The sequence below is a fragment of the Podarcis vaucheri genome (assembly GCF_965113315.1).
Source record: "Podarcis vaucheri genome assembly, chromosome: 15".
Taxonomy (NCBI): domain Eukaryota; kingdom Metazoa; phylum Chordata; class Lepidosauria; order Squamata; family Lacertidae; genus Podarcis; species Podarcis vaucheri.
Window position 1 is genome coordinate 1,166,027 of NC_138753.1, and position 23,715 is coordinate 1,189,741.

Sequence of the window (23,715 nt, forward strand, 5' to 3'; positions counted from 1 at the left end):
TGCTTTTCCCAGGCCATGCCTCCTACCTAGGCATGCCTTCTATATCCAAGTCACACCTCCCTCCTTTGCCACACCCTCTGTAGGCCACGCCTCCCCAACCACACCCTCTATAGGTCACGCCTCCTCCCATACCACACTAATCTCTAGACCACGCCTCCTCCCAAGCCACACCTCCTATCTCCAGGCCACGCCTCCTCCCTAGCCACACCTCCTATCTCCAGGCCACACCTCCCTCCCCAGCCCCTCCCTGGACCCCACCCCCTGCCCCCCTCCAATACCTGTAGGCAGGAATCCCTGGGTTGGCGATCATGATGGACTCCAGGTGGAAACGGCCGTCTCCCAGGTAACTGGAAACGGAAAGGGAAGGTAAGGAAGGGCTGCGGCTCAGCGGAGGAGGGCCTGCTTGGAATGCAGAAGAGTCCTGGGCATCTGCCAAGGGCATCTCCAGGCAGGGCTGGGAAGACTCTGCCTAAAACCCTGGGGAGTCGCTGCCAGCCTCTGCCCGAGGGAGCTTCCTCCTGAAGCAAACCCTTTGTTTAGAATCATGAGGACTAGAATGCCGCACTCTCTGTTTAGGTGGCCCAATGGTCTGACTTGGTGGCGGCCAGTCAAAGGGGGGGGGGCGGTTCCCAGAGCACCACAGAGCCAATGGCAAGAAGGGCCCCCAGGCCCCCAAGAAGGGAGGGGGGTCTGAAAACAAGCCCCTCTGGGTACCCACTGTCTCCGGCCCCGAAGAGGGTCCACCATTTGTTCTGAAGGACAGTGGCCCATCTAGTCCGGCGTCCTGTTCTCACATGGCCACCCAGATGCCCCAATGCAAAACTCCCAGGCAGGATTTGAACCCAAGAGCCCTGTTCCCTCGTGTGGTTTCCAGTAACTGGGATCCAGAAGCATTTCTGAGCAGAGCCATTCTGGCAGGGAGCCCTCCAGAGCTCTTTCTGCCTCCATCCAATCCTCTTTCAAAGCCATCCAAGGTGGTGGTCCCCACAGCCTCCTGTGGCAGGGAGTTCCACAGTTGAACTGCGCTGTGCAAAAAAAGGACTTTCTCTTATCTGTCTCGAATCTTCCAAAAGGAACCTGGCTTGCACCAATCTGGCTTTCTCAAGAGGCCCCCGCTCCGTGCCGCTCAGGCTGCTTTCCTCCAGACTCTCTCGCTGCTCCTGCTAACGCTGCATTTTCATTTTTAAAAATGGATCGTGCTTTTCAGTTTGCTATTACACCTTGATGTTTTCGTTGTGCAAAAACATATCTTTCTTTTTTTTTAAGGCAAGCAAGGAACTTTAGTATAAACACGTAAACACAATCTGGCTCTTTGTTTCTGCGCCCTGTTTGTTTTGCCAGCAAAACGTTGTTTCCAAAGGCAACGGGGGACGCAGGTGGGTAGACTTCTTCTGAACATGGAGGTACCATTTCGCGCCAATGAAGCAAGACCCTTTTACTCTCCAGAATGGACCTTTGACTTTTTTATATAAAACAGGGAGGGGCAGCCTGTCGAAAACACACACGGACCCCCACCTCCAAGATGGTGGTGGATTTCAACTCCCCGCAGCCAGGAGGACCAATGGTTAGGGACGGTGGGAGGTGGAGTTCTGAAAGATCAGGCCAAAGGGGGTGGTCCATCTGGTCCCGTGTCCTGTTCTCACATGGGTCCAATGCCCCACAGCACCTTGGAATTGAGATAGACTGCCTCTGCACCTGGAGGTTCCACAAGAACAACACCAGAAGAGCCAAAACGGGTCCAATCCAGCCCAGCATCCTGCTCCCCCAGGGGCCAGCGAATGCTGCCGGTCAGCGCAGGCGAGGCTGAGCTAGATGGAGCTGGCTGTGCGCAATTATGGCAGCTTCTTTTGTCCCTGCTTAAATCACCCCTTTATTTGGGACCATGAGGACTAGATGCTTGGGTTCTTTTCTTTAAGAAAAGGGACACAGCTCAGCAGGCAGAAGGTTCCTGGTTTGACCCCCGCTGGCATCTCCAGGTAGGCCTGGCAGAGAACCCACTCCGAAACCCCGGAGAGCCTATGCTGCCAGTCAGTGCAGACGGCACTGAGCTGTCCTCAGTGTCCTCAGCTGTCCTGTGCCAGATTTTCCACCCTGTTTCCTCCCCAGGACCCGCACCCAGCACCCCCGTCCCCAGCAAGAGCGCCCCCGGGAGTGCCAGGACGGGTCCTTAGCGAGGGAGACGTCTCCGCTTCCCGTTGTAATCAGATTCCGAGTCAGCAATTACATCTCAAACTCTTTTGTTCGGCTGCCCTAATGGAGTGAGGGGTTGGAAAATGAATCCGGACAGAAAACCTGACTAGATTTTTGCCTTTAATTGTGGAATGACATTTCGGAGGATCAAAGCTAATTTGCCTGCTTTCTTTGAAAGCGTCCGCCCAAGAGACGGGCAAAATAATTACTGAGCCTGAGCCAGTCACGGCAGCAGCACCCAGGGCAGGGGAGGGGGCCGAGGCGAGGAGGGTCTGTCGCCCCTCCGAACCCCCATTTGCGGAACGAGGGAGAAGCCCTCCAAAGCCTCGGAGGGTGAGGAGTCAAAAGCAGGTGAAAGGTCTGCGAAAGGGAAGGGATGGATCTGCGGAACTCATGGCCACTGGGTGCTGCTCTTCTCTTGGAAAACTGCAGTGTGGCACAGCAGGCAGCCTGAGGGTGGCTGACCTGTCACTCTCCAGATATTGCTGAACGCCCCTGCTCCGACTGGCCCCCTAGCCTGTGGGGCCACTGGTGAGAAATGAAGGAAGCTGGGAGTTCACAGATTAGCCCCCCCTGGGCTCAAGGGCCCGGCTCAAAAGCAACATTTCAGTGGCTGACTGCAGGCCCTGTGGCTGTCTCTCAGCCTGGTCTAACTCACAGGCTTGTCGAGAGGATAAAACGAGGAAAGGGGTGAACCTTGATTTCCTTGGGGACGAGGCGAGATAAAACCCAAATAATACATAAAATACATTTTACATACGTGACAAGAGACAGAAAAATCCTTCTCCCATCCAACCCGGGGATGAAGTTAAAGAACTTCCACCCTGTCGGCCGATAAACCGTCCCGAGAGGTCGCCACGAAGGTTAAATTCTGCACGACTGACCCTTTGCAAAAATGGACCTCCTGCAGGCTTCACCAACATGGCGCCCTCCTGATGGGACTACAACTCCCATCAGCCACTGCCAGGATAAGGGGTGCTCCCCATCAGACACAGAGCAAGGCAATCCACGCTGGCAGCGCCTGATGGGAGTTGTAGTCTACAGCCAAGAGTCGCCTCCGTTGCCCCACCTGACAAAAGCATGTGGCCCCCAGGAAGCTGCTCACCAGGGAATGTGGCCCCTGGGGGGCAAAAGGCGAACCCTCCGACCAGAAGAAACAGAGGCTTTGGCAGGCTGTGGGGTCCAGAAGGAGCCAGAGCTACTCATCGCTCTCCAAATCCCGAGACGTAACCCTCCGAGGGGCCGTTGGCGGTACGAGGTCCCGCTCCGGCAAGCGCCATCCATCAACGCCGGAGACTCCGCAACGGCACCTAATAGTTGACGTGCGCCTTCCTTGCTGCCAAATTTAATTAAATTTGGAGGGACGCTCAGGAGCGTCGCTGGATGGATCCAGGCCGCTGTGTCTAGTCTGGCAGCCTTTCTCCAGGGATTTGGGGAGGGGTCATTCCCAGCCTCACCCAACAGATGTCAAACAGAGACCCCCCTTTTGCCCCCCAGAGTCTCAGGGCGTCTTATAAGACCCCGAAGCACCTCTCCTCCTCAAGGATGCCCCTCGGATGCTGCTCTGCACTTGGCCAGGGCAGAGACACAACGGGGAACCTCCCCAGAGGACAGGCCCGCCCTGTGGTGCCAGCCTCAAGAGCAAGCGGCCTAATGGTGCCCGATACTTAGAGGCAAGCCTCCATCTGTTGGTGGAAGGCAGCCACCTGGACAGAACTGTGCATCACACAGGGGTACAGCGGGCGGCCTCCTCGGCCTCCGCATCTCCTCTTGCTGCTGCCGCCTGCCCTGACTCACAAGGCAATCTAGTCGCTGGTCCCCATCGGGAGCAACAGAGTTCAGCTTTCAGGGGGCTGGACTAGAGGACCTTGGGGGTCCCTTCCAACCCCACAATTCTGTAAGTCTCTGAACTCCTAGGAAGGCGGACGTATTCAGCTCCCCTGGGAGGAGGGGAAACTGGGGGAGGTTGGCCACGGTGGCGGCAAAAAACCCTCCATCATTTTGGTTGGGGGGCTGGCCAGAAAAGCCCCCCTCCCTGCCCCCCCTCCTTCCAGAGTGGGGGGGGGCGTTATTTATTTCCCTCTGTCTCCCTGCTGCGCCGTTCACAGCGCATTAAGCATTTCCATTACCTCTCATAATTAGGTGTGCGGGAGGCAGGGGCCGGCTAATTCGCTGTCCTTAAAGAAAATTAATGGGGTTGCCGCATCAGGCCCAGAGTCGTCTGTCTTCCCCCAAAGTGCCAAGTTCTCTCCCCCCCTCACTCTATCTCTCTTTGGCCCCACTTCTGGGGGGCAAAGTCCCACCCAGGCCTCCCACAGACAAGAGCCGACCCAGGACCAAAAGGTGCGTGGCAGAAGCAGCCAGAACTTCTCAAAAACTTCCGTCAAGATTTCCAGACGTCACAAGGGGCTTCTGTGGGGTTCTGCAGGCCGAGAGGCACCACAGTCTATGGGCATGGGGCTTGCAAATATGCCCCCCTCCACCCCACTGATACCTGGCCCCTGGGACCTTCCCCGGCCCCCACCCATAGGACATTACCGCCACCAGCCAAGCTTTGTGAAGCGGCATTCCTGAAGCTCCCAACCCAAAGGTCAAGGGCGAGGCACTCTGCGTCTGCTCAGAGGGCCCCTTCTCCTTTGTCCCTTCAGCTCGGAGTTGAGTCAGGGCAGGAAACCTGAGCCCCCGATCCCATTACGGATGCTGCGAGAGGTTAACCCGGATCAATTCCCCCAGATGAACTATCCCACATGATTTCTGGGTCCTGCGAGATTCTCCATAGCACAAAAAGATTCGCTACCCTGCAAGCTCTGATAAGCTCCTCCCACAGCTAATCACCTGCCTCAACAGAAACCCTGCCCCCTCTGACCTTTGCACAGGGAGAGCAGCTAATCAGCCACAAAGAAACACACACACACACGAAAACCCTTTTTGCTCCTTCTTCAACTGCTGCCCTGCAAGCTCTGTAATACCATTGATGCCAAACCAAAGATACATGCATCTTCCTCTGGCCCAGATGCAACGAAACATGTCTCTCCTGCATCGGCCTCTAGAGCCACAGCAGGCACTGCAACCCTCCAGCGATTTTACTTCAGCCCCGAAGGCACCCATGTCCACTGTGTCCCAACACATCTATCTAGCCAAGAGCCCCGATCCCAAGTCATGCCCACGCGAGGGGTCCTACTCACACGATGGCGTCCGTGGCCTGGGCCAGGCGGGGAGCTGTGCACCCCAGCAGCTCCCCGGGCGAGAGAGGTTTGCACTGCGGGGTGCAGATTGAGTAGTCGGCTTGGAGCGCCTGCCGGGCAGCCTGTCAAGGGGGCGGGAGGAAGGAGGACGCAGAAAACAGGGGCTGAGATTAATAGCGGTTGTTCTCACTGGTATCATTACATCTACACCCCAACTTAAGGAGTTTCACAATATAAAATCAACACACCAAACCTCCTATCAATGCAGAGATATTGTCAAAGGAAGAGACCTCAAATTATTATCTTGGCAGCTCAAATAGTTGCTTGTGACTCAACAGAAAACAGCCCAAAATCTGACACTGGGAGCTTGGTACCACCAGTTTTGGAACAGAGCAATAATGGAGGAAATAATGGATTCTGACGAGGACTAGAGCTTCCCGGCACCTTTAATATGGCTTGTCCTTCCGTTCTTACAAATGTAGCAGAATGATCCTTTTCAAGGCGACCCTCATTCCAAGGCTGCCAAATCTGGCCCCAAACTGGATCATCAGATAAATGCTGGCATTCTTCACTTGGACTCATTTTAATCCACCTGCAACTGTACACATTCTCCCTGCCTGTTTTATGGCTTTGTTTCCCATCATTCCAATTTTGTCCGTTGCCCTAACCGTTCTCTCCTTTTATATACGTTATAAAAATCAAAAGAAAAGGGACTTGACTGGGAACACACACACACACCCCAAAGACGTGAAAAATCCTAAAATTACTTTTGAGAGCTCCAGTTCCCCAAAGCTGGATCCACGGCCATCTTCCTGACCGAGAAAGAGAGGAGCTCTGGAGGCTCAGCACCACGCTGGATGGGAGCTGGGCACACGACTGTCACGTTGTGTGACAAGGAGGGCTCCCCCCCCTCAAAATAAAACCCGAAACATCACCCCTGGGAACCGGGCTGGGCCACGTGGGGCTTGGCAAGGCATCAATTAAAAGGGCAGGCGCTGCGTCCGCCTCCTTAACGCTCCAATGCTGCCGTGTTCAGACGGCTCCGGCGCCCGGCGCCCATCCATCTCTGCCCACCCAGGCACTCCGCAGGCCCTGCTGGGACTCCTCCCTGCCTGCCACCCGCTTTGTGACGCTCGCTCAGGCTGTCTTGGGTGACAGTAACAGAGTGGCTGTCAAACGGGGACCTGGTGAGACAAGCGGCAGACAGGAGCTCAGACAGTCATCCCGGGATGTTAGAGAGCTCGCCGATCCAGCCAGTTAAAAAACGGGTTTCGGAGAAAGCAGGGAGGAGAATCATATGAATGTAGTTGGATGGGACCCCCCATGGTCATCCAGTCCAGCCCCCTGCAATGAAGGAATCGCAGCTGAAGCATCCCTGGCAGGTGGCCGTCCAGCTTCTGGTTAAAAACCTCCAAGGGGGGTGTTACGGAAATTACAGGGGGGCCCCACATCTTTAAAGTTGTTCAATGGAAATTACAGGGGGGCCCCACATCTTTAAAGTTGTTCAATGTTACAAATATTATGCATAAATGTATCCTTTCGACTAGGGACACGGGCGGCGCTGTGGGTTAAACCACAGAGCCTAGGGCTTGTCGATCAGAAGGTCGGTGGTTCGAATCCCCGCAACAGAGTGAGCACCACTTTAGCTAATGGGGTCTCCCGCTGCCGCCGCGCTGCCAGAGCAAAATTTCTGTTCTCATCCTGAAGCAAAGTTCTTAACCTGAAGCACTATTTCTGGGTTAGCGGAGTCTGTAACCTGAAGCGTATGTAACCTGAGGTACCACTGTATCTGGTGTTTGGGGACATCCTCCCTCCCACAGCGCTGACACAGCCTAGCCCTGGTGGCTAGAAGCCACAGACATCCTCACTCTCCTCCATGAATAAAGAGGAGCCCACCTTTAAAGCCACCAGTGGCTCCTGCAGAGGAGAGTTCCACAGTTTAACAATACGCTGTCTGAAGAAGGATATGCACGCAAGACTCCCAGCGCACACAATATTGTGATTTATTTCCTTATTCTTACCTGCAGCGCCGAGATGAACTGGACGGTGCTGACGAGGGCCAGCGCGGCCCCTGCAGGGAAGTTGAAGCGCAGGGTCTCCACAAAGTGTGCTGTGTCAATCTTGATGTCCACAAAGACGTAGAGCATCTTCACTCCCTGCGTGGAGTCGATGGGAACTGGAGGGAGAGGGTAGAGAAGATGACACGGCGTGTTTTTTGGGGGTGGGCACCAGGGGGAAAAGCACGCTGATCCTCCATCCAACAGATTTCAGGTCTCACCCCATTAAGATAAATTTTCTTACTCAGCAGCAAACCCCACCAACCCAAGGCGGGGAGATCCCACACCGCCACAATCGCAACATGCTCAAACACTGGATGAAGAAAGTGGGGAAGTGTGACTTCCCTGCTGCCCAGTCCCAGCAAAATGAAAAAGACAACAACCTCCATCAGGTTTCTAGCCCACGTAGAAGGAGCATCTCCACCCCCATCGTTCTGCCCGAACACTGAGGTCCAGCGCCGAGGGCCTTCTGGCTGTTCCCTCATTGCGAGAAGCAAAGCTACAGGGAACCAGGCAGAGGGCCTTCTTGGTGGTGGCGCCCGCCCTGTGGAACGCCCTCCCATCAGATGTCAAAGCGATAAACAACTACCTGACATTCAGAAGACATCTTAAGGCAGCCCTGTTCAGGGAGGTTTTTAATGTGTGACATTTTAGTATATTTTTGGTCTCTGTGGAAGCCGCCCAGAGTGTCTGGAGAAACCCAGCCAGATGGGCGGGGTACAAATAATAAATTATGATGATGATGATGATGATGTGGGGTGCAGGGAGAGCCAAGCAGAGCAGGAAAGTAGCTCTGGCTACCCAGCCTTGCTGCAAAGAGCACATCCACACAGACGCTGACTCCGGCCCCTTTACAGGTCGAAACACAAAGCAGAAAAGCATAATAATAAAGAATGAATTGCTGGCTGCGATTCCTGTGTTGCAGGGGGCTGGACCCTTGGGGTCCCTTCAGTCTCTACAATTCTATGATTCCGTGAGTGCTTAATGCATTTAATGGTTCTACCGAGGGAGACGCGGGCATAAAGACACCAGATTGCCAAGAGAAGGGACTCCCCACGACTCAAGGAACTGGGTGTTCCACACCTTCCAGGAAGAGACGGATTCTCCTCCCCAAACTGCACACCGCACAAAGGGATTTCATTCCAGAAGGAGCACCTCCCATCGCACCTCTGCGTGAGTGGCTGTTCTGCGACGGAAAGCCATTTCCGCCCCTGTCCTTGCAGTGGGTGCGACTTCAGCATCCCTCCCAACATGACAGAATTGCCTGCCGTCTGAGGAGGCTGAGAAACCACCACCTCCTGAGGGAGTCTGCTCCACTGTCTCCACGTGCAAAATCCCCTAGAACCTTTTTTTTTGGGGGGTTGTCCCTCCTGGCCCCCCGTCTTAGCCAAAGGAACGGGAGCCCACTCAAAGATTTACGCACAGAGACGCAAGCCATGCGAAAGCTGCGCCTCCACCTGCCATGTATTCTTTATCTGCACTTCCTGCATTGCAGGGGGTTGGGGTAGATGACCTCTGGGGGTCCCTTCCAACGCTGCAATTCGCCAAGGAGGCTTTTCCGAGCAGCAGTTTGGGTGCTTCGCTTTGGATGGCTTTTCAATCTCACCGCCAGAGAGAGAGAGCGGGAAGGAGAGACGGACGGCATGCAGCGTCAATTAAACCTCTCCTAAACGGAACTCGGAATTTGGCTGCCGCACGTCTGCCAGCCCGCAACACCCCTGCGGTGCTGGCGCTCTAGGGCCACTAGCTCAGGGAAGGGGGAGGGGTTGCATTGCCAGGCCCCCCCATCCCACTACCCTGCCTGCTAACTGTGAGAAGCCCCCAAGGGACTTGGGCTGCCCTTTAGGTGTACCACTTGGCAAGGGTGGGGTGTCCCTGCATAATGCAAACCCCCCCCCAGCTTGCCCTGCTCCTCTTGGCGCACTGAAAATCGTGTTGGGGGGGAGAGGGAGGTGTGTGTGTGTGTGCAGAATACAGACTGCTCCTCCTTCTGCGAAGGCCGCCCCTGACCTGGAAAAGTGGCGGGGGGGGGGGAGAGAAGCCAGGAAAAGCGGGAATAAAATAGGTAAGATAGATGCCTCCCCACTTCCAATCCGCCTGTGCCAGGGGGTCTTACAGCCTCCTCCTCATCCACCCGCTTCTCCCCACCCCTCCAATGATCCCACACCCCCACTCCATCACTGTGACCCCCCCACACGCACACACCCAGCAACAGCCCTAGCAACAATGCCAAAAAAAACCAGAGAGCTGGGCCAGAGGGAGGAGAGAGGATGAAGGCTCAAGGAAGCTCCACCCCCTCCCTCCGGGGCGATAATTCTGCAGATCCACCTTAAAAGCTAACATGGCCCCTTTTTCCCTTTTCTATCTCTCCCTCCCTCCCCCTTTCCTTTCCTTTCCCTGTTATTTTGAGCCGGATTCCATCCTGGGCAGACTTCAAAGTTAGCAGCATCTGGGACAGCAGCGCTGCAGTTGCCATAGCAACAGCATCCAGAGAACCGTTTCCGCCTAGGGAGATGCAAGGCAGCGGCAGCAGCCAGCCCTCTTTTCGGGTTTCCTGGCCTCCCCTCCCCCACCCAGCCAAGCCTTCCTCCTCTTCCTCCTCCAGTGCAGCAAAGCCCCCCCCAACCCCGAAATACTCTCCATGGGGCAAAGCAGGGCCACAGCCCATCCCCAGAAGCTCCCAAAATCAAGGACACTGTGAAACAAAAGGAAAAACAGGAGAGGAAAGGAGGCAGGCAGGGCAGAAATAATTGTGCCCCAGACTCCAGAGTTCCCTTTATATTCAGAGGCTGCCTTTCCTCCAAGGAGCTCAAGGGGGCGCCCAAGGACCTCCTGCCCACCACTCCCGGGTTTGTCCTCACTGCAACCCTGCGAGGAAGACCAGGCAAAAAGGATGGAAGGAAAGAAGGAAGGGAGGGAGGGAGGAAGGAAGGGAGGGAAGAGGCCCACCCAAGGTGACCTACCCTGAAAACTAGTCATACCTTGGGTTACGAACGTTGCAGGTTGCGCATTTTCGGGTTGCGGACCACGCCAAACCCGGATGTACCGGAACGGGTTTCTTCTGGGTTTTGGCGCTCACGCATGCGCAGAAACACAAGATGTCACACGCATGCACAGAAACGCCAAATCGCATCATGCACGTGCACCGTGGGTTGTGAACCCTGCGGGCTGCGAACATGCCTCCCGCATGGATCACGTTGCAACCCGAGGTATGACTGTACAAGGCCGAGTGGAGATGTGAACCCCCAGTTTCCCCAGTCTGGCACTCTTTAACTGCCACACCACGACTGGACCCCCAATTCCCAGGCAGAGAGACTGGCCCAGGCCTGGCCCTTGCCTCCTTCGTACCCAGGCAGCTGTGGCCGTAGTGGACCAGGAAGTCGGCTCCCAGCGCCCGGGCGGTGAAGTCGTCCACGCAGCAGGCCCCGTAAGTCACATCGCCCATCACTACGGCCTCGGCCTCTGTGAACCTGCAAGAGAGGAGAGGAGAGGAGGTGGGCTGAGGAAAGAGGGAGCCGCTCTGCCCCACTTCCCAGCTCTGGGGCCCAGCCAGGTGCTGCCGGGGAACAGCAGCAGGTCCACCGCTGGACTGGAGAAGACCCGGATGAATCCCCACACGCTCAAGCCAGGCACCATCTTCTGGCCTCAGTTTTCCCAGACGGGAAATGGGAACAGGCACATCTTAACATCACCAGAAGAGCCCATGGCCCATCCGGCCCAGTATTCTGACAGATGCCCCAAATGCGAAACCCGCAAGCAGGATGTAAGCACAAGAGCTCCTCCTCCTCCTGCGGTTTCGGCATTAATGATTTCCGGCCACACAGGCAGAGCGTCGCCATCCTGGCTAGTCGCCCATCGATAGGCGTCTCCTCCTTCATGAGTTTGCCCAATCACCTTTCACAGCCACCCAGGTTGGCAGCCATCATTGTGTCTCCTGTGGGAGTGAGTTCCACAGGTTAACTCTGTGCTGCGTGAAGAAGCCTTTTGATCTATCCCGAATCTTCCAATGGTCAGCTTCGCCGGATGCCCGCGAGTCCCAACTTCCTTTCTAGGGGTTTCTTGAAAGGGCAGCAAAGATCCGGATGTATTGTGACACCTCCATTGCAGGGGGTCAGACTACATGACCTTTGGGGGTCCTGTCCAACTTGACGATTCTAGGATTTTTTAAAGAAGAGGCCACTGGGGCTGCAAGTTAGGAGGAGGAGAAGCTGGACCCGTGGCAGGATGGTCAAAGGCACCTCCGCAGCCACCCCACCCCACCCCTGTAGGGGAGGCGACCCCACCCTCTCCCTCCGCCAGCTGGAAGACCCCCGGAAGGCTGCCCCCTCCCTCCGCTGCCCCAGCAGCCAGGCCACTCCGGAGATGTCAACATGATTAAACTGGAGTGTGCTAATCCACCTCCTCAATTGGGGAAAGCTGTTTGCAATTCAGGGGATTAGGCGCTCATCAAAAAATGAGGCTGCGCTTCTCGGAGGCAGAAGATGCAGGAGGGAGAGAGAAGCAGGAGAGGCAGGCAGAACACCCACAGCCAGCCCCACAGCACCAGAAAGGGGGCAGCCCCACGCAGAGAAAAAGCCCAGGATGGGAAGGCGCATCCTTGCTCCGGCTAGAGCAGGGGACTGCGGCCTGCAGGAGATCTCGCTCCCCTGGACAGAGTGGGACAATCGTACTGCTCATTGGCAGCAGGAGCCGACTAGTTGGGGGGGCTGATGCTGTGGGGCAGGAGGTTCCCTACCTGTGTGACGACTGGTCTTCCCATTCCACAGACGGGGGAAACCGAGGCCAAGGCAGCGGCAGAGATGAGGTGTGAAGTCGCAGGGAGAGTTTTAAGGGCTAAAATGATCATCAGAGGCAATCCCACACTGCTTGTGGGAACACTGGTGGCCGAGGGGGACCGGCAGAGCTTTTAGTCGCTAAGGATTCCTAAACGGAGCCTCCACGGGCAGGGCCAGTCTACCTTAGCATGCGGGAGAACAAGAGCGGGAGGAGGCTGCTGCTCTCAGGTCCTGCTTGCCGTGGGTTCCCTTTGGGGACATCTGGCTGGCCACAGAGGGGCTTCTTCATGCAGCACATGGATAACCTGTGGAACTCCCTCCCACCGGATGTCCACCCACCTAGATGGCTTGAAAAGCTAATTAGAAAAATCCATGGAGGAGGAGGAAGGAGGAGAGGGCTCCCAGGTCCTGCTGATGGCTTCCCACTGGGGCATCTGGCTGGCCAGGGTGGGACCTGGGGGGCCCCACCTTAGCCCAATCCAGCTGCAGCCAGCTGCTTTTCTGATGCCCCTCGCCCCCTTCACCCAGCACAAAATCTGCGATTATCTGACCGCTGCAGGGGAAGGAAGCCAGCTGGATGCACCAAGGCTGCACGCGAGGGCACAGAGGCCCTGATCCTCCTGCCCCTGCAAGAACCTGGCCGTCGCCCCCTGCACCCGCCAAGGCAGGCAGCAGCCGGCAGGCCAGGGACTCCCCCGTTGGCGGTGACTGCAGCTGCCAGTGCTCCCGCCGCCCCTACGGAGCGGACGCCTCGCAGTTCAGCTCCACCGGTTCTTCTCCCGTCAAAATGTCACACGATAAACAGATCATTAACTCTGATTGGAGAAGGCCGCAGGGCACTATTCTGCTAACAGCCTCCCTCCTTCCTTTCTGCCTTCCTTCCCAGGGCGAAAGGCAGGCAGCGGCGGCAGCAAAAGGGGGGGGAGAAGGGGCTGCGACGGGGGGGGGCAGAAGTGCCGCGTTTGGGGCTGTGGTGGGGATCCAATGAGGGCTAGCTCCTGGGAGGCGTCAAATCCCCCCTGCTCAGCCTTCGTGAAGCTCACCTGGCCTCCCTCAGCCTGACCTACATTGAAGGGTGGTTGTGGAGACCAGGCTTGCTGGGAAAAACCCTGCCTGCCACGTTGGAGAAAACGGCGGGATATAAATGCAACTGATGATAATAACTGCAGGAAGAGGTGTGTGATCTACGGGGGAGGGGCAAGAAGAGTTCTTTCAGCTCAGGCAGCAACTGGGGGGTGTCGTGTGTTGGGGGGGGGCTGACAGACAAAGCAGGAGAGAGATTTGGCGGCTGGGCCACGCAGGTGCCAGACTCCACCTGCGAGAAGGCTGCGAATTTGGAAAGCCGAAAATAGCAGCCGCCTTCAAGACGCCGCAGCGCCCCGGCTGGGGCGCCTGGGAAGCCAAACTCTGCAGCCCCGCCTGAGATCTATGCAAATCCTGCAGGACGGCATTTGCATGCGCTTTGTTTCCTCATGAGGAGGGGGAGCAAAGGAAGGGAGAAGCACGGCTGCTGTGCCATCAGCCCCGGGGAGGTGGCCAAACCCACCTCCGATCCCACAGCTTTGGCCAGCAGTTGCCCTTCCTGCGACCGCCTAGAGGGCGAGTCACTTGCTGCTTCTTGGAATCGCAGAATTCTGCAGTTGGAAGGGACCCCCAGGCCTCATCCAGTCCAGCTCAGGAAGCCTCCGAAGAGCTCAGTTCCTGCCAGAGAGTTGCTCCCTGTGAAGACAGGAGACTCTTCTGATTATGAAACCTCCCAGTTCGGGGGCAGTCTATCTCGATTCCTGTTCTCCGAGGGGTATTTGGCCCCTGTGAGATCAAGATGGCTGGACTCAATGGGCCGCTGGCCTGATCCAGCACACGTCTTACGGAGGGACGGAGAGGTGAGAACGGCTCCCAGCCCCCCCCCATACCACTCCGTGGGCACCTTGGCATGCGAGATGCGCGTCTCGGCCTCCTTTGATCCTCCTTATCTCCCCGTCCTGGCTTGTTCTGCGAGTGGGGAGAGAGGGCTTTAAAGTTTCTGCCAAAGAGGCTCCTTTCATGCCCAATATCTCTGCCAAGTCCGGAGACTTGCGCACGCTGCGCTGTTCCTGGCGAGTTGGCCTGGCGCACTCTGCTTAACTCTCGCCCGCCCTCCCCAGCAGACAAGCAGTCGGTTCCAAGGGCAACATACCCGGGAAAGAGACACCGAGTACCCGCCCCAAAGGAAACACCACGTTCGAATCCTGTGTTGGATTTAGGCTGTGTCAAGTTGACGGGCTGGGAGGAATCGCCCCCCAGCCTCCGCCGGCACTCACTCAGCAAGGTGGGCGGCTCTGCCGAGCTGAGAAGATCTGAGTGGGCGGCACCCACCTCACCATGATCACCCCCCTCCTTCCACGCACCCACACGTCCTCCCCCCCTTTATGGCCTCCTGAATATTTCACTCAGAGTAATCTCTGGAAGAGAGGTTTCATATGAAAGGCAGGAGCGGCACAAGAGCCCAGGAGGGGATTTGGGGAGGGGGGGAGATACAGTAGAGAGAAAATGCGGCCGCTAGGATGCTCCCTCGCATGGCAATCACCGCAGGAAGCCAGGCGGATCCGAGGCCGAGTCTGGACGCTGCTTTGGCAGAACGGCTACGTCCGTCTGCTCCCAGCCCCACAGACGGACGTTCTCCCCACGCCACTCCCAGAAAGGCTTTTCAGGGCAGGGTTGCCTTGGAAAGCAGGCTGGAGGAGGGGGCTAAGAATGGCTACTAGCCAGGGTGATGGCTCTGCTCTGCCGCCGAAGGCCAGGGATGCTTTGGGGTACCCGTTGATGCAAACTGCGGGAGGGGAGGGGGCCCCGGTGCCCCTGCTTGTAGGCATCTGATTGGCCACGGGGAGGGGGAACGGGAGGCTGGACTCGATGGGGCCCCACCTGGGGCCCGATCCGGCTGCCAGGTTCTTCCGATGGTCTCAAGAGGGAGGCGGGGAAGAGAACGGAGGTTTGTGACTTGCCAGTTTGGATTTTCCCCTCATTTAAGAGCGGCAATGAGGGGCATTTGAAAGGACCATTTGCAATCTCTGGGAAACAGAAAGGTTGGGTCAAGGGATACATGCGGGCGAAACCTGGCAGGCGCCCGGAGATTTCTGCATCCGGACCAGCGGAAGCCACGCCTGGGCAGAGCAGCCAGGTTGTCCCGTCCAGATGTTCCAAACTGCAACTCCCATCAGCCCCCAGCGCTCCTGCAGCCGCGATGGAGGGAACTGCAGTCCAGAACGCCCAAGGGGCGCCAGGGCGACAAAGGCTCCTTTGCAAGGCTGGCTGAGAGCAAGAGGCTTGGCGACCACAAGAAGGGGATCCTGGGGGTGGATGCGACCATCTCCCCTTCCTGGTCCCCGGCGCCTGGGTGGTAGCGTGCCTTTAAAGCTGGAGGTTCCACCAAGGGACTCGGCTGCAGATAAGGCCTCACTTCTAGGAGAAGGGCAGCAGCCCTGAGCAAAGCACAGGACCAGTGGCATTTGCAAGAGAGGAGCCCCCTGGTTGGGGCAATTTGGCCCTGCAATGTGGGCCCCCAGCCCCCTCCTCCTCCTCCTTCCCCCCCCTCCTCCTCCTCTGCCTGCAGCACCAAGGATCAGAGGCAGCTGCTGCCAGGGAAAGTCATGCTTCAGGTTTCATTCAGATAAAAGGATCGCCATAATCAGCTGCCTTTGAAGTCGAAGACATGAAAGCGGCCCCATGCTGGGAGGGAGGCCAGCTCCCTTAAAGGGCCAGCAGCACACCAGCCGGGAACTGATGGCAGGAAAGGAAAAGGGACCTGCCCCCCCTCCTTAAAACAAGACCAGCCGCTGCACTGGGCCAAAGGGGGACCATCTAGTCTACCCTCCTGTCCTCACAGGGCCCCTAAGGGACCCCTCTGAGCAGGAAATGGAGGCAACAGCGACTCTCCTGCCCCCAAAACCCCAAAGAGCTGCTGCCAGCCAGTGCAGACAGCACTGAGCAAGATGGGACAATGACCACCTCAGCCTCCTCCATTCCTGGTCAAGCCAGCCCCTCGCTTAGAATAAGGAGGACTAGAGTACTGATAGGGTGGTTCCGCGGCAGAGCCCCTCCCTTGCATGCCAGGCTCCTGAAGGTTCAATCCTGGAGAGCCGTGGCTGCCTGTCCGTGCGGACAATACTACGCTACATGAGCAAACAGCCTGACTCAGCAGAAGGCAGTTTTCACTACGTTCCTTTTTAACTGGACACTTTATTTAAGCCAGGTTTGCTCTGGGGGTAAGACAAGGTACCTGCGCCACGACGGAAAGTTACCACATCAGTCCCGAAAAGGGAGTCGCAGGCCACACCTTGTGGCACCTGGAGGGGGGTGGCGGCCTGGCCACAGTCCTGCTCCCTGGTCTGGACGCGGGGGCCCCTCCAGACAACCCCCTCCAGCTCACAAGGCCACCCAGTAAAGGTGCCAGGAAGAAGGGCTGCATTTTCAAATGAATTTTTTTAAAAATTGGCTGCCCTGCAAAGGAGTCTAGGATGCCCTGAGGCTCTGCAAACAGGGGCAGATCCTGTCAGCTCCCTGTCTGACCCTCAAACCAGCCAGGCCAGGCGCAGAAGTGGCCACCCGTAGGAAGGGACCTGACACCTGCAGTCGGGCCACTGGCTCATCTAGCTCAGTACGGCCTGCACTGGCTGGCAGCAGCAGCTTTCCGTGGCCTTCCCCTAAAAAAGACGTTTCTAGTCCCTTGCAGCTCTGCAGAAAGGGCTGGTCTAAGCAGCAGCAGAGGAAGAGGCTTCCTACTCAACTAGATTGAGGCTCAGTGCTGTCTGCACTGACTGGCAGCCCCGGCTCTCTGCGGTTTCAGCCCTCCTTAATCTGAGCAAGCCATTTATACCAGGATGCATTATTCTTGCCCCCTCCCACTCACGCCAAGCGCACCCTCTCAGGGTCCAGCCCACCCATTCGCCCTCCGCCCTGCTCTCAATCCCTGCCAGGGGCCAGTCCACGTTTGACCTCTCTCTCCCCTACTCACCTCTCAATGATGTCTGCCAGGGTGCAGGCAAACATGAGGAGGCCTTCGGGCATCTGCAGCGCCACTGAGAGAGAGAAGGAGGGGACACATGTCACAGAAAGCTCATTTCCTCCTCCCTCCTCCTCCATTTTCCTTTTGTGCTGCGTCTCCTCATATTGCAACCCCGAAGGGACAGCGGCTATCTTTTGCATGTGCGATTTCAAAGCAGTTCCGTGGGCCTTTTTCTGACAGAACAGCAGGATAAAAATATTCTCAAAGCTGGGGGCCTTGGACCTCCACATTTCCAAAATCTCACCTCACACCCCTGCACAGAAGACTGGAAGGGGGCTTCTGAGCAAGCAGAGAGGAGGCAGTGCCCCTTCTCCCCCAGACCCATCACGGCACACCTCTGGGCATGCCTTGAGCCCAACCCAGGAACACTCCCTTTGCAGGGTCCTTGCACGAAACATTATGGGATGGCTGCATCTGGAATGCCGGTGGCTGAAACTGGCCCAGCTGCTGCTAAGGTGGGAAGAGGACCCAGGAAGTCAAGGGGCTACTCCAGCTGGACAAGACCTTTCAACCCAAGGCAGCGGGGCCGAGTGGTTAGAGTACTGGGCTAGAACCCAGAAAAGACCAGGGTTCAAATACCCTCTTGGCCATGAAGCTCACTGCCTCTCAACTGGGTTGCTGTGAGGATGAAACGGGCAGAAGTACGTAGGCCACCTTGAGCTCCATGGGAGAAAAAGTTGGGATACAAATGCAATAGAATTAATAAACTTCATCTGGATTTTCCATTCATTCACAGGCAGCTGGATCAGGCCCAAGAGGGAAGCTCTGTTATTCAGAGGTAGACTGTCCCTGGGCATGGAGGTTCTGCCACCACAACAGACCTCTCCTCCTCCATGAATCTGCCCAATCCTCTTTCAAGTTGGTGGCCCTTGCTGCCTCCTGCGGGGGCGAGTTCCACAGATTAACCGTGCGCTGCGGGAAGAAGCCCTTCCTTTTGTCTGCCCTTAACCTCCCATCCCCGCTCCCCATCTCTCCCAACATGGGGGGCGCCTGGCTAGCTGCCCTCCAGAGGCCCCTCCCCACTCCGCCCCCCCCAGCCGCGCAAGCAGAGGCCTGGCTCCGCCTGGCAGAGCTCCCAGGCCCGTCGGCAGCTGACGCTGCCTTGTCCGATCCCATTATCACCCTGACGCGGAGGGTGATCATCGGGCCGACGTGACTCTTGCTCGGGCAACGGCTGCGTGCAGCTGGCTCGTCTTGGCATGGGTGGCACCAGTCAGCAGCCGCTGTGCCAGCCCCCCCCCCCCCCGGGCAGCCACCGCACACACAAGCCAAGGTCTGCCACCCTGGTCCCCCCCCCCCCAGAAACAGGGCTTCCCCACGAGGATGCAGGCTGCACGGCTGTGGGAATGTGAGAGCATCAAGAGCCTGGCTGCAGGATCAGCCCAGGGGGGTCCCATCCAGCCCGACCTTCCCCCTTCACAGATTGAATCCGGCTCCCAGCTCTCCTCTCTGTCTCCTTGTGTGCCCCCCCCCCCGAGCTCCTCCGCCAAGAGTGGTTCAACAGGCAACCCTGGGAACCGTAGTTCTGTGCAAGGTCTTTGAACAACTCGGCGCCCTGAGCAAACTTCAGCTCCCAGGACTCCCTGGGGGAAGCCGTGGCTGCCTTAAAAGCAACAACAGAATTTTCTGGTGTCCATGTGGCCTGAGGGACAGAGTGGAAAGCCCCGGTTTCCTCCAAAGAATCCTGGGAGCTGTAGTTTGTCAAGGAGAGTTGTTAGGAAACGCCCCCAGAGAGCTGCAATTCCCGAGTTCCCTGTGAAGGGGGATGTGGGAATGGTAGCTCTGATAGGACAGAGGGGTCTTCCATCACCTCTCAGCACCCTGAACAAAACTACAGCTCCCAGAAGCCTCTGGGGGGAGCCACAACTGTTTAAAGCAACATCGTGATGCTTTAACTGCCTGAGTTGGCTCCGCCCATCACTGACTCTGGCTCCGCCCACCCCAGGCTCCCTGCCTCCTTCTTCACCAGCCGCCATGGACTCAGAGGGTGGGGGTCTCCCGGGCCCAAACCTTTCCAACAGCCCAAATCAGACGGGAGGCCTGAGCTCAGCCAAGGAGACGACTGCAGGGGGTTGTTCTAGATGACCCTTGGGGGTCCCCTTCCAACTCCATAGTCTTGCCATCACCCCCCCCCCAGCCAAGACACTCACCCCGCTTTGCCCCGGTCTGCCGGATCCGCCACACCGTCTTGTGGACCTCAAAGTTGTAGTTGCTGGGGAGAGAGGCCACGGCTGCCTGGAGCTCAGGGTCTGAGAGGATCTCCTGGGGGATCTGGTGAGCCACCCGGCGGGGGCCTCGGCGGGCTGCAGGAGGAGGAGGGGAGAATCAGCAGCTGAGTCAGGATCGAGGAACCACCACAGCTTCTCTGCTTCCTCCCCTCAGGCTGGGTGGAAGTGAGGGAAAGGCACTCTGCACATGGTTAGAGGTCTCCTGCCTGCTTCATGCCTTACAGGGTTGAGAGAAAGAGCCCAGGGGGGCGGCCAGAGGGCCAGAGCAGCTCTTCTTGATAGGTCAAGGGGACATCAGGCAGGGCAGAGAGGCAGCAATCTCCTCAACCCCAGCCATTATTCGTGGATTTTTATTTACTTCATCTAAGAAAAATTGTATTCTGCTTGACTGTAATAAATCCTTTATGCAGTTGTTGCTTCTATGCTGGTATTCAGAGGCTGACTGGCCCTGAAGCAGCGATAGAAAGCCAAATACATACAGTGGCACCTTGGTATACGAACTTAATCCGTTCCAGAAGTCCGTTCTTAAACCGAAACTGTTCTTAAACCGAGGCGCGCTTTCCCTAATGAGGCCTCCCGTCTCCGGTGCCCTTCCACCGTTCAGCTTCTGTTCTTAGACTGAGGTAAAGTTCGCAAACCAGGACACTATTTGTAGAGTTCGTATACCAAATAGTTCATAAACAGGGCTGTTCTTAAACCAAGGTACCACTGTAATCTAGTCGCCAAAGGGAACCTTAAACCTAGGCTGCAGTCCACACAATTGAATTTCTAGGCGCCATTTTTTCCTTTTCTTTTTTGCGATGGAGTTTCTATGATTATCATTATCATCACTATTATTTTCATTTCTATACAGTTTAAAGAACAAATCTCAGAGGGGTTTATGACACATTAAAACATGAAACAAAACGAATCCAAGCTTCAAGGAAAATCTTCCAGATCCTTCTCTAAGTGGCACTTTGCCTTCCCCAGTCGTCAACCGAAAAATCCAGAGAGCTCCACATGGTCACAACTGGAAATGCGACAGCCTCAAAATGCGCCTGGCCCTGGGCTAATTTCTAGCACTGCCCTGAACCTGTAGGTTCCTTTAAGCCACCAGGCCAGAGAGCCGTTATATTTCATCACAAAAGAGAACTGTAAAGTTGTAAGGGACACCTGAGAGTCATCTAGTCCCACCCCCTGCAATGCAGGGATCCCAGCGAAAGAATCCTTGACAGGTGCCAATCCAACCTCTGTTGAAGAAGAAGAAGAAGAAGAGTTTGGATTTGATATCCCGCCTTTCACTCCCTTTAAGGAGTCTCAAAGCGGCTAACATTCTCCTTTCCCTTCCTCCCCCCCCCCCCCAACAAACACTCTGTGAGGTGAGTGGGGCTGAGAGACTTCAGAGACGTGTGACTGGCCCAAGGTCATCCAGCAGCTGCATGTGGAGGAGCGCGGAAGCGAACCCGGTTCCCCAGATTACGAGTCCACTGCTCTTAACGACTACACCACACTGGCCACGAAAAACCACACCACGCGAAAAACCTCCAAGGAAGGAGAACCCGCCACTTTCCACCTTCCAAGGTAAAGGTAAAGGGGCCCCTGACTGTTAGGTCCAGTCGTGGCCGACTCTGGGGTTGCGGTGCTCATCTCGCTTTAATGGCCGAGGGAGCCGGCGTACAGCTTCCGGGTCATGTGGCCAGCATGACGAAGCCGCTTCTGGCGAACCAGAGCAGCGCACGGAAACACCGTTTACCTTCCCGCCAGAGCGGTCCCTATTTATCTACTTGCACTTTGACATGCTTTCGAACTGCTAGGTTGGCAGGAGCAAGGACCGAGCAACGGGAGCTCACCCCATCGCAGGGATTCGAACCACCGACCTTCTGATCGGCAAGTCCTAGGCTCTGTGATTTAACCCACAGCGCCACCCGCGTCCCCTCCACCTTTCAAGGGAAGGGGCAAATTTAGTCAATAAGATCCAGGAGGGAGAAACTCTGGCAAGTTTAGGGGGAAATGAAAGATTAAGAGAAAGCATGGGTGGGGGGCATCCTCACCTTCCCTCTCAAGATGGGGGCTCCCCTACGACAGGGAGCAGAGATCTTCCCTCCTGAACACACACACACACACACACCATGTTAGTATTTTGGGCAGATGAGGCAAGTGTGCCAGTTGGGGACGTAGGGTGAAATCTGAGTCACCTTTTAGCAGGGTGCTTGGCACCCTCCCACGGTGGCAGGGTGTGTGTAGATGGAGCTGCCCAGAAAGGGCTGGTGGGCATCGATTGCTTCAGCTGAATGCCAACGTCAGAAAGGGCGATCTGCTATTCTTCTATTCTCCCCCCCCAAAAGACGCCCCCTCCTTTTAACACAAACGCCATCCTGTGAATCAGCAAAGCGACAAGAGTTCTCAGAGAACACAACTTGGCAAAGAGTTATTTGGGATGGGAGGGGTGGAGAGGTGACAGAAAGTAGTTTGAGGGGGGCTATTTGTGCTCCTGCGTGAATTTGCCCCTCTGCTCCCCCCAAAACACACCCCAATAGGCGGTGGCTACTGTAGGAAGGAGCAGAGAGAAAATGAATCACAGGAGGTCTTGCCTACTCACCAGGGAGAGGCAAGAGAACCAGAAGAGGAGCACACATTGCGGGGGCCGAGGCGGAAGGCCGTGGCTCTCTGGAAGAGCAGCTGCTTGGCATGCAGAAGGTTCAGTCCCCAATAGCATCTCAAGGCTCTTGGAGTCACTGCCAATCATCACATGATGCCGAACTCGAGGAGCCAATGGCCTGACTCGGGAGAAGGCAGCTTCTGACCTTCCTTTTTTCAGTCAGAACAATGAGGACTGGAACCTTGCTTTCTTTTTAGGGGACTAGCCGCAGCTCACTGTGGAAGTGTGTGCTTTGCATGCAGAAGGTCCCAGGCTCAGTCCCCAACAACAGGATGTAAAAAGAGCCCTGGTGGATCAGGCCCAAGGGGGCCCACCTAGTCCAGCCTCCTGTTCCTCTCAGCTGTGAGAGTCCAGCCCTCTAAAGGATTTGCTGAACTAACAAATTGAACTGGAATACAAAAAGGGAGGGATGAGGAGGTCTGGGGAAATAAGTGTATGAAGATATGTTACGAAAATTAATGTGTTTTTAATTGTTTCGATTTTCTATGTTTTTTTCTTTATTTTTTCATTTGTCTTGTTATAATTTGGAAACTTTAATAAAATATCATTTTTTAAAAAAGAGAGAGAGTTCAGCCCTCTAAAGCAGGCATAGGCAAACTCGGCCCTCCAGCTGCTTTGGGACTACAGTTTCCAACATCCCTGAAGACTGGTCCTATTAGCTAGGGATGATGGGAGTTGTAGTTCCAAAACAGCTGGAGGGCCAAGTTTGGCCATGCCTGCTCTAAAGTGTACCTTCCAACTTTACAATTTAAATTAGACGAAATCTGCAGCGAGGCTGAGACAGATCTCAGCACCTTGCTGGATCAGGTCTGAGGCCTATCAATGTCAGCCTCCACCTCCCCCCACATCTCACTGGGGGATGCCCACGGCCCTGGCGCCCTCGCTCTTCCTTCCGCTCAACAGCTGATATTCAGGGGTAGACTACCTCGGGCCAAGGGGGCTCTACAGGTGGCTTTTCTCCTCCCCCACGGCAGTGCCCGACTCCCTCCTGCAAGGACCACGCAGGGAAAAAGGCCCCACATATTGACACCTCCAGATTTTTGTGAGGGGGGGCGCAGATAGAACATAACAACAACAGTAAATAAGAACAATAAATAAAGGCAGAGCCCCCCTCCACGCCTCCTGCGCGTGCCCGCTCCGGAGCGACTCCGAATTCACCTGGCGCCGGATCCGGAGTGGGACCTTTCTCCTCCCTCGCTCCTCCTGGATCCGCCATGGCTGCAAAACCCACGTGGAGCCCAGAAAGGCAGCGCCAGTGGAGCGCCGGTCGCGCGAGCCAGGCAGGAGCGAGCCGTCCCCGAGCGCATCGATGGGCAGCGAAGAAAGGCAGCGCCCAGCCCGAAGCCCAGTTTGTGGGGCCACGGGGAGCCCTTTCTTGTGGGTGCCGGGGCTCAGCCGGCCCCAGTACCTGTTTCCCGTAGCTCCTCATTATTATTATTATTATTATTATTATTATTATTATTATTATTATTATTATTATTATTACTGTTAGCATTTATGGCATCGTAGATCAGAAGGCAGCGAGAAAAGGCGACGAGGGTGCCTTTGAGCGCGTGCAGAGTGCACAGAAACTGCAGGCGCAGAGTCTTCACGCTTCG

At 56.2% G+C, this 23,715-nt stretch overlaps 1 protein-coding gene across 2 annotated transcripts in view; it reads right to left on the reverse strand.

Moving 5' to 3' along the window:
* The window catches only part of DPH1 (diphthamide biosynthesis 1), a 34,801-nt gene extending 11,428 nt beyond the window's left edge, over window positions 1-23,373 (reverse strand). For both annotated transcript variants that reach the window (XM_082201874.1, XM_082201875.1), the window contains exons 1-7: window positions 23,276-23,373; window positions 19,402-19,554; window positions 17,201-17,264; window positions 10,781-10,902; window positions 7,397-7,551; window positions 5,376-5,497; window positions 279-347 (exon numbers count right to left, since the gene is read on the reverse strand). In XM_082201874.1, the coding sequence (XP_082058000.1) occupies window positions 279-347; window positions 5,376-5,497; window positions 7,397-7,551; window positions 10,781-10,902; window positions 17,201-17,264; window positions 19,402-19,554; window positions 23,276-23,333 (743 nt within the window). In that variant the 5' untranslated portion in view covers window positions 23,334-23,373. The remainder of the gene's footprint in view (window positions 1-278; window positions 348-5,375; window positions 5,498-7,396; window positions 7,552-10,780; window positions 10,903-17,200; window positions 17,265-19,401; window positions 19,555-23,275) is intronic.
* Between the last annotated feature and the right edge of the window lie 342 nt (window positions 23,374-23,715).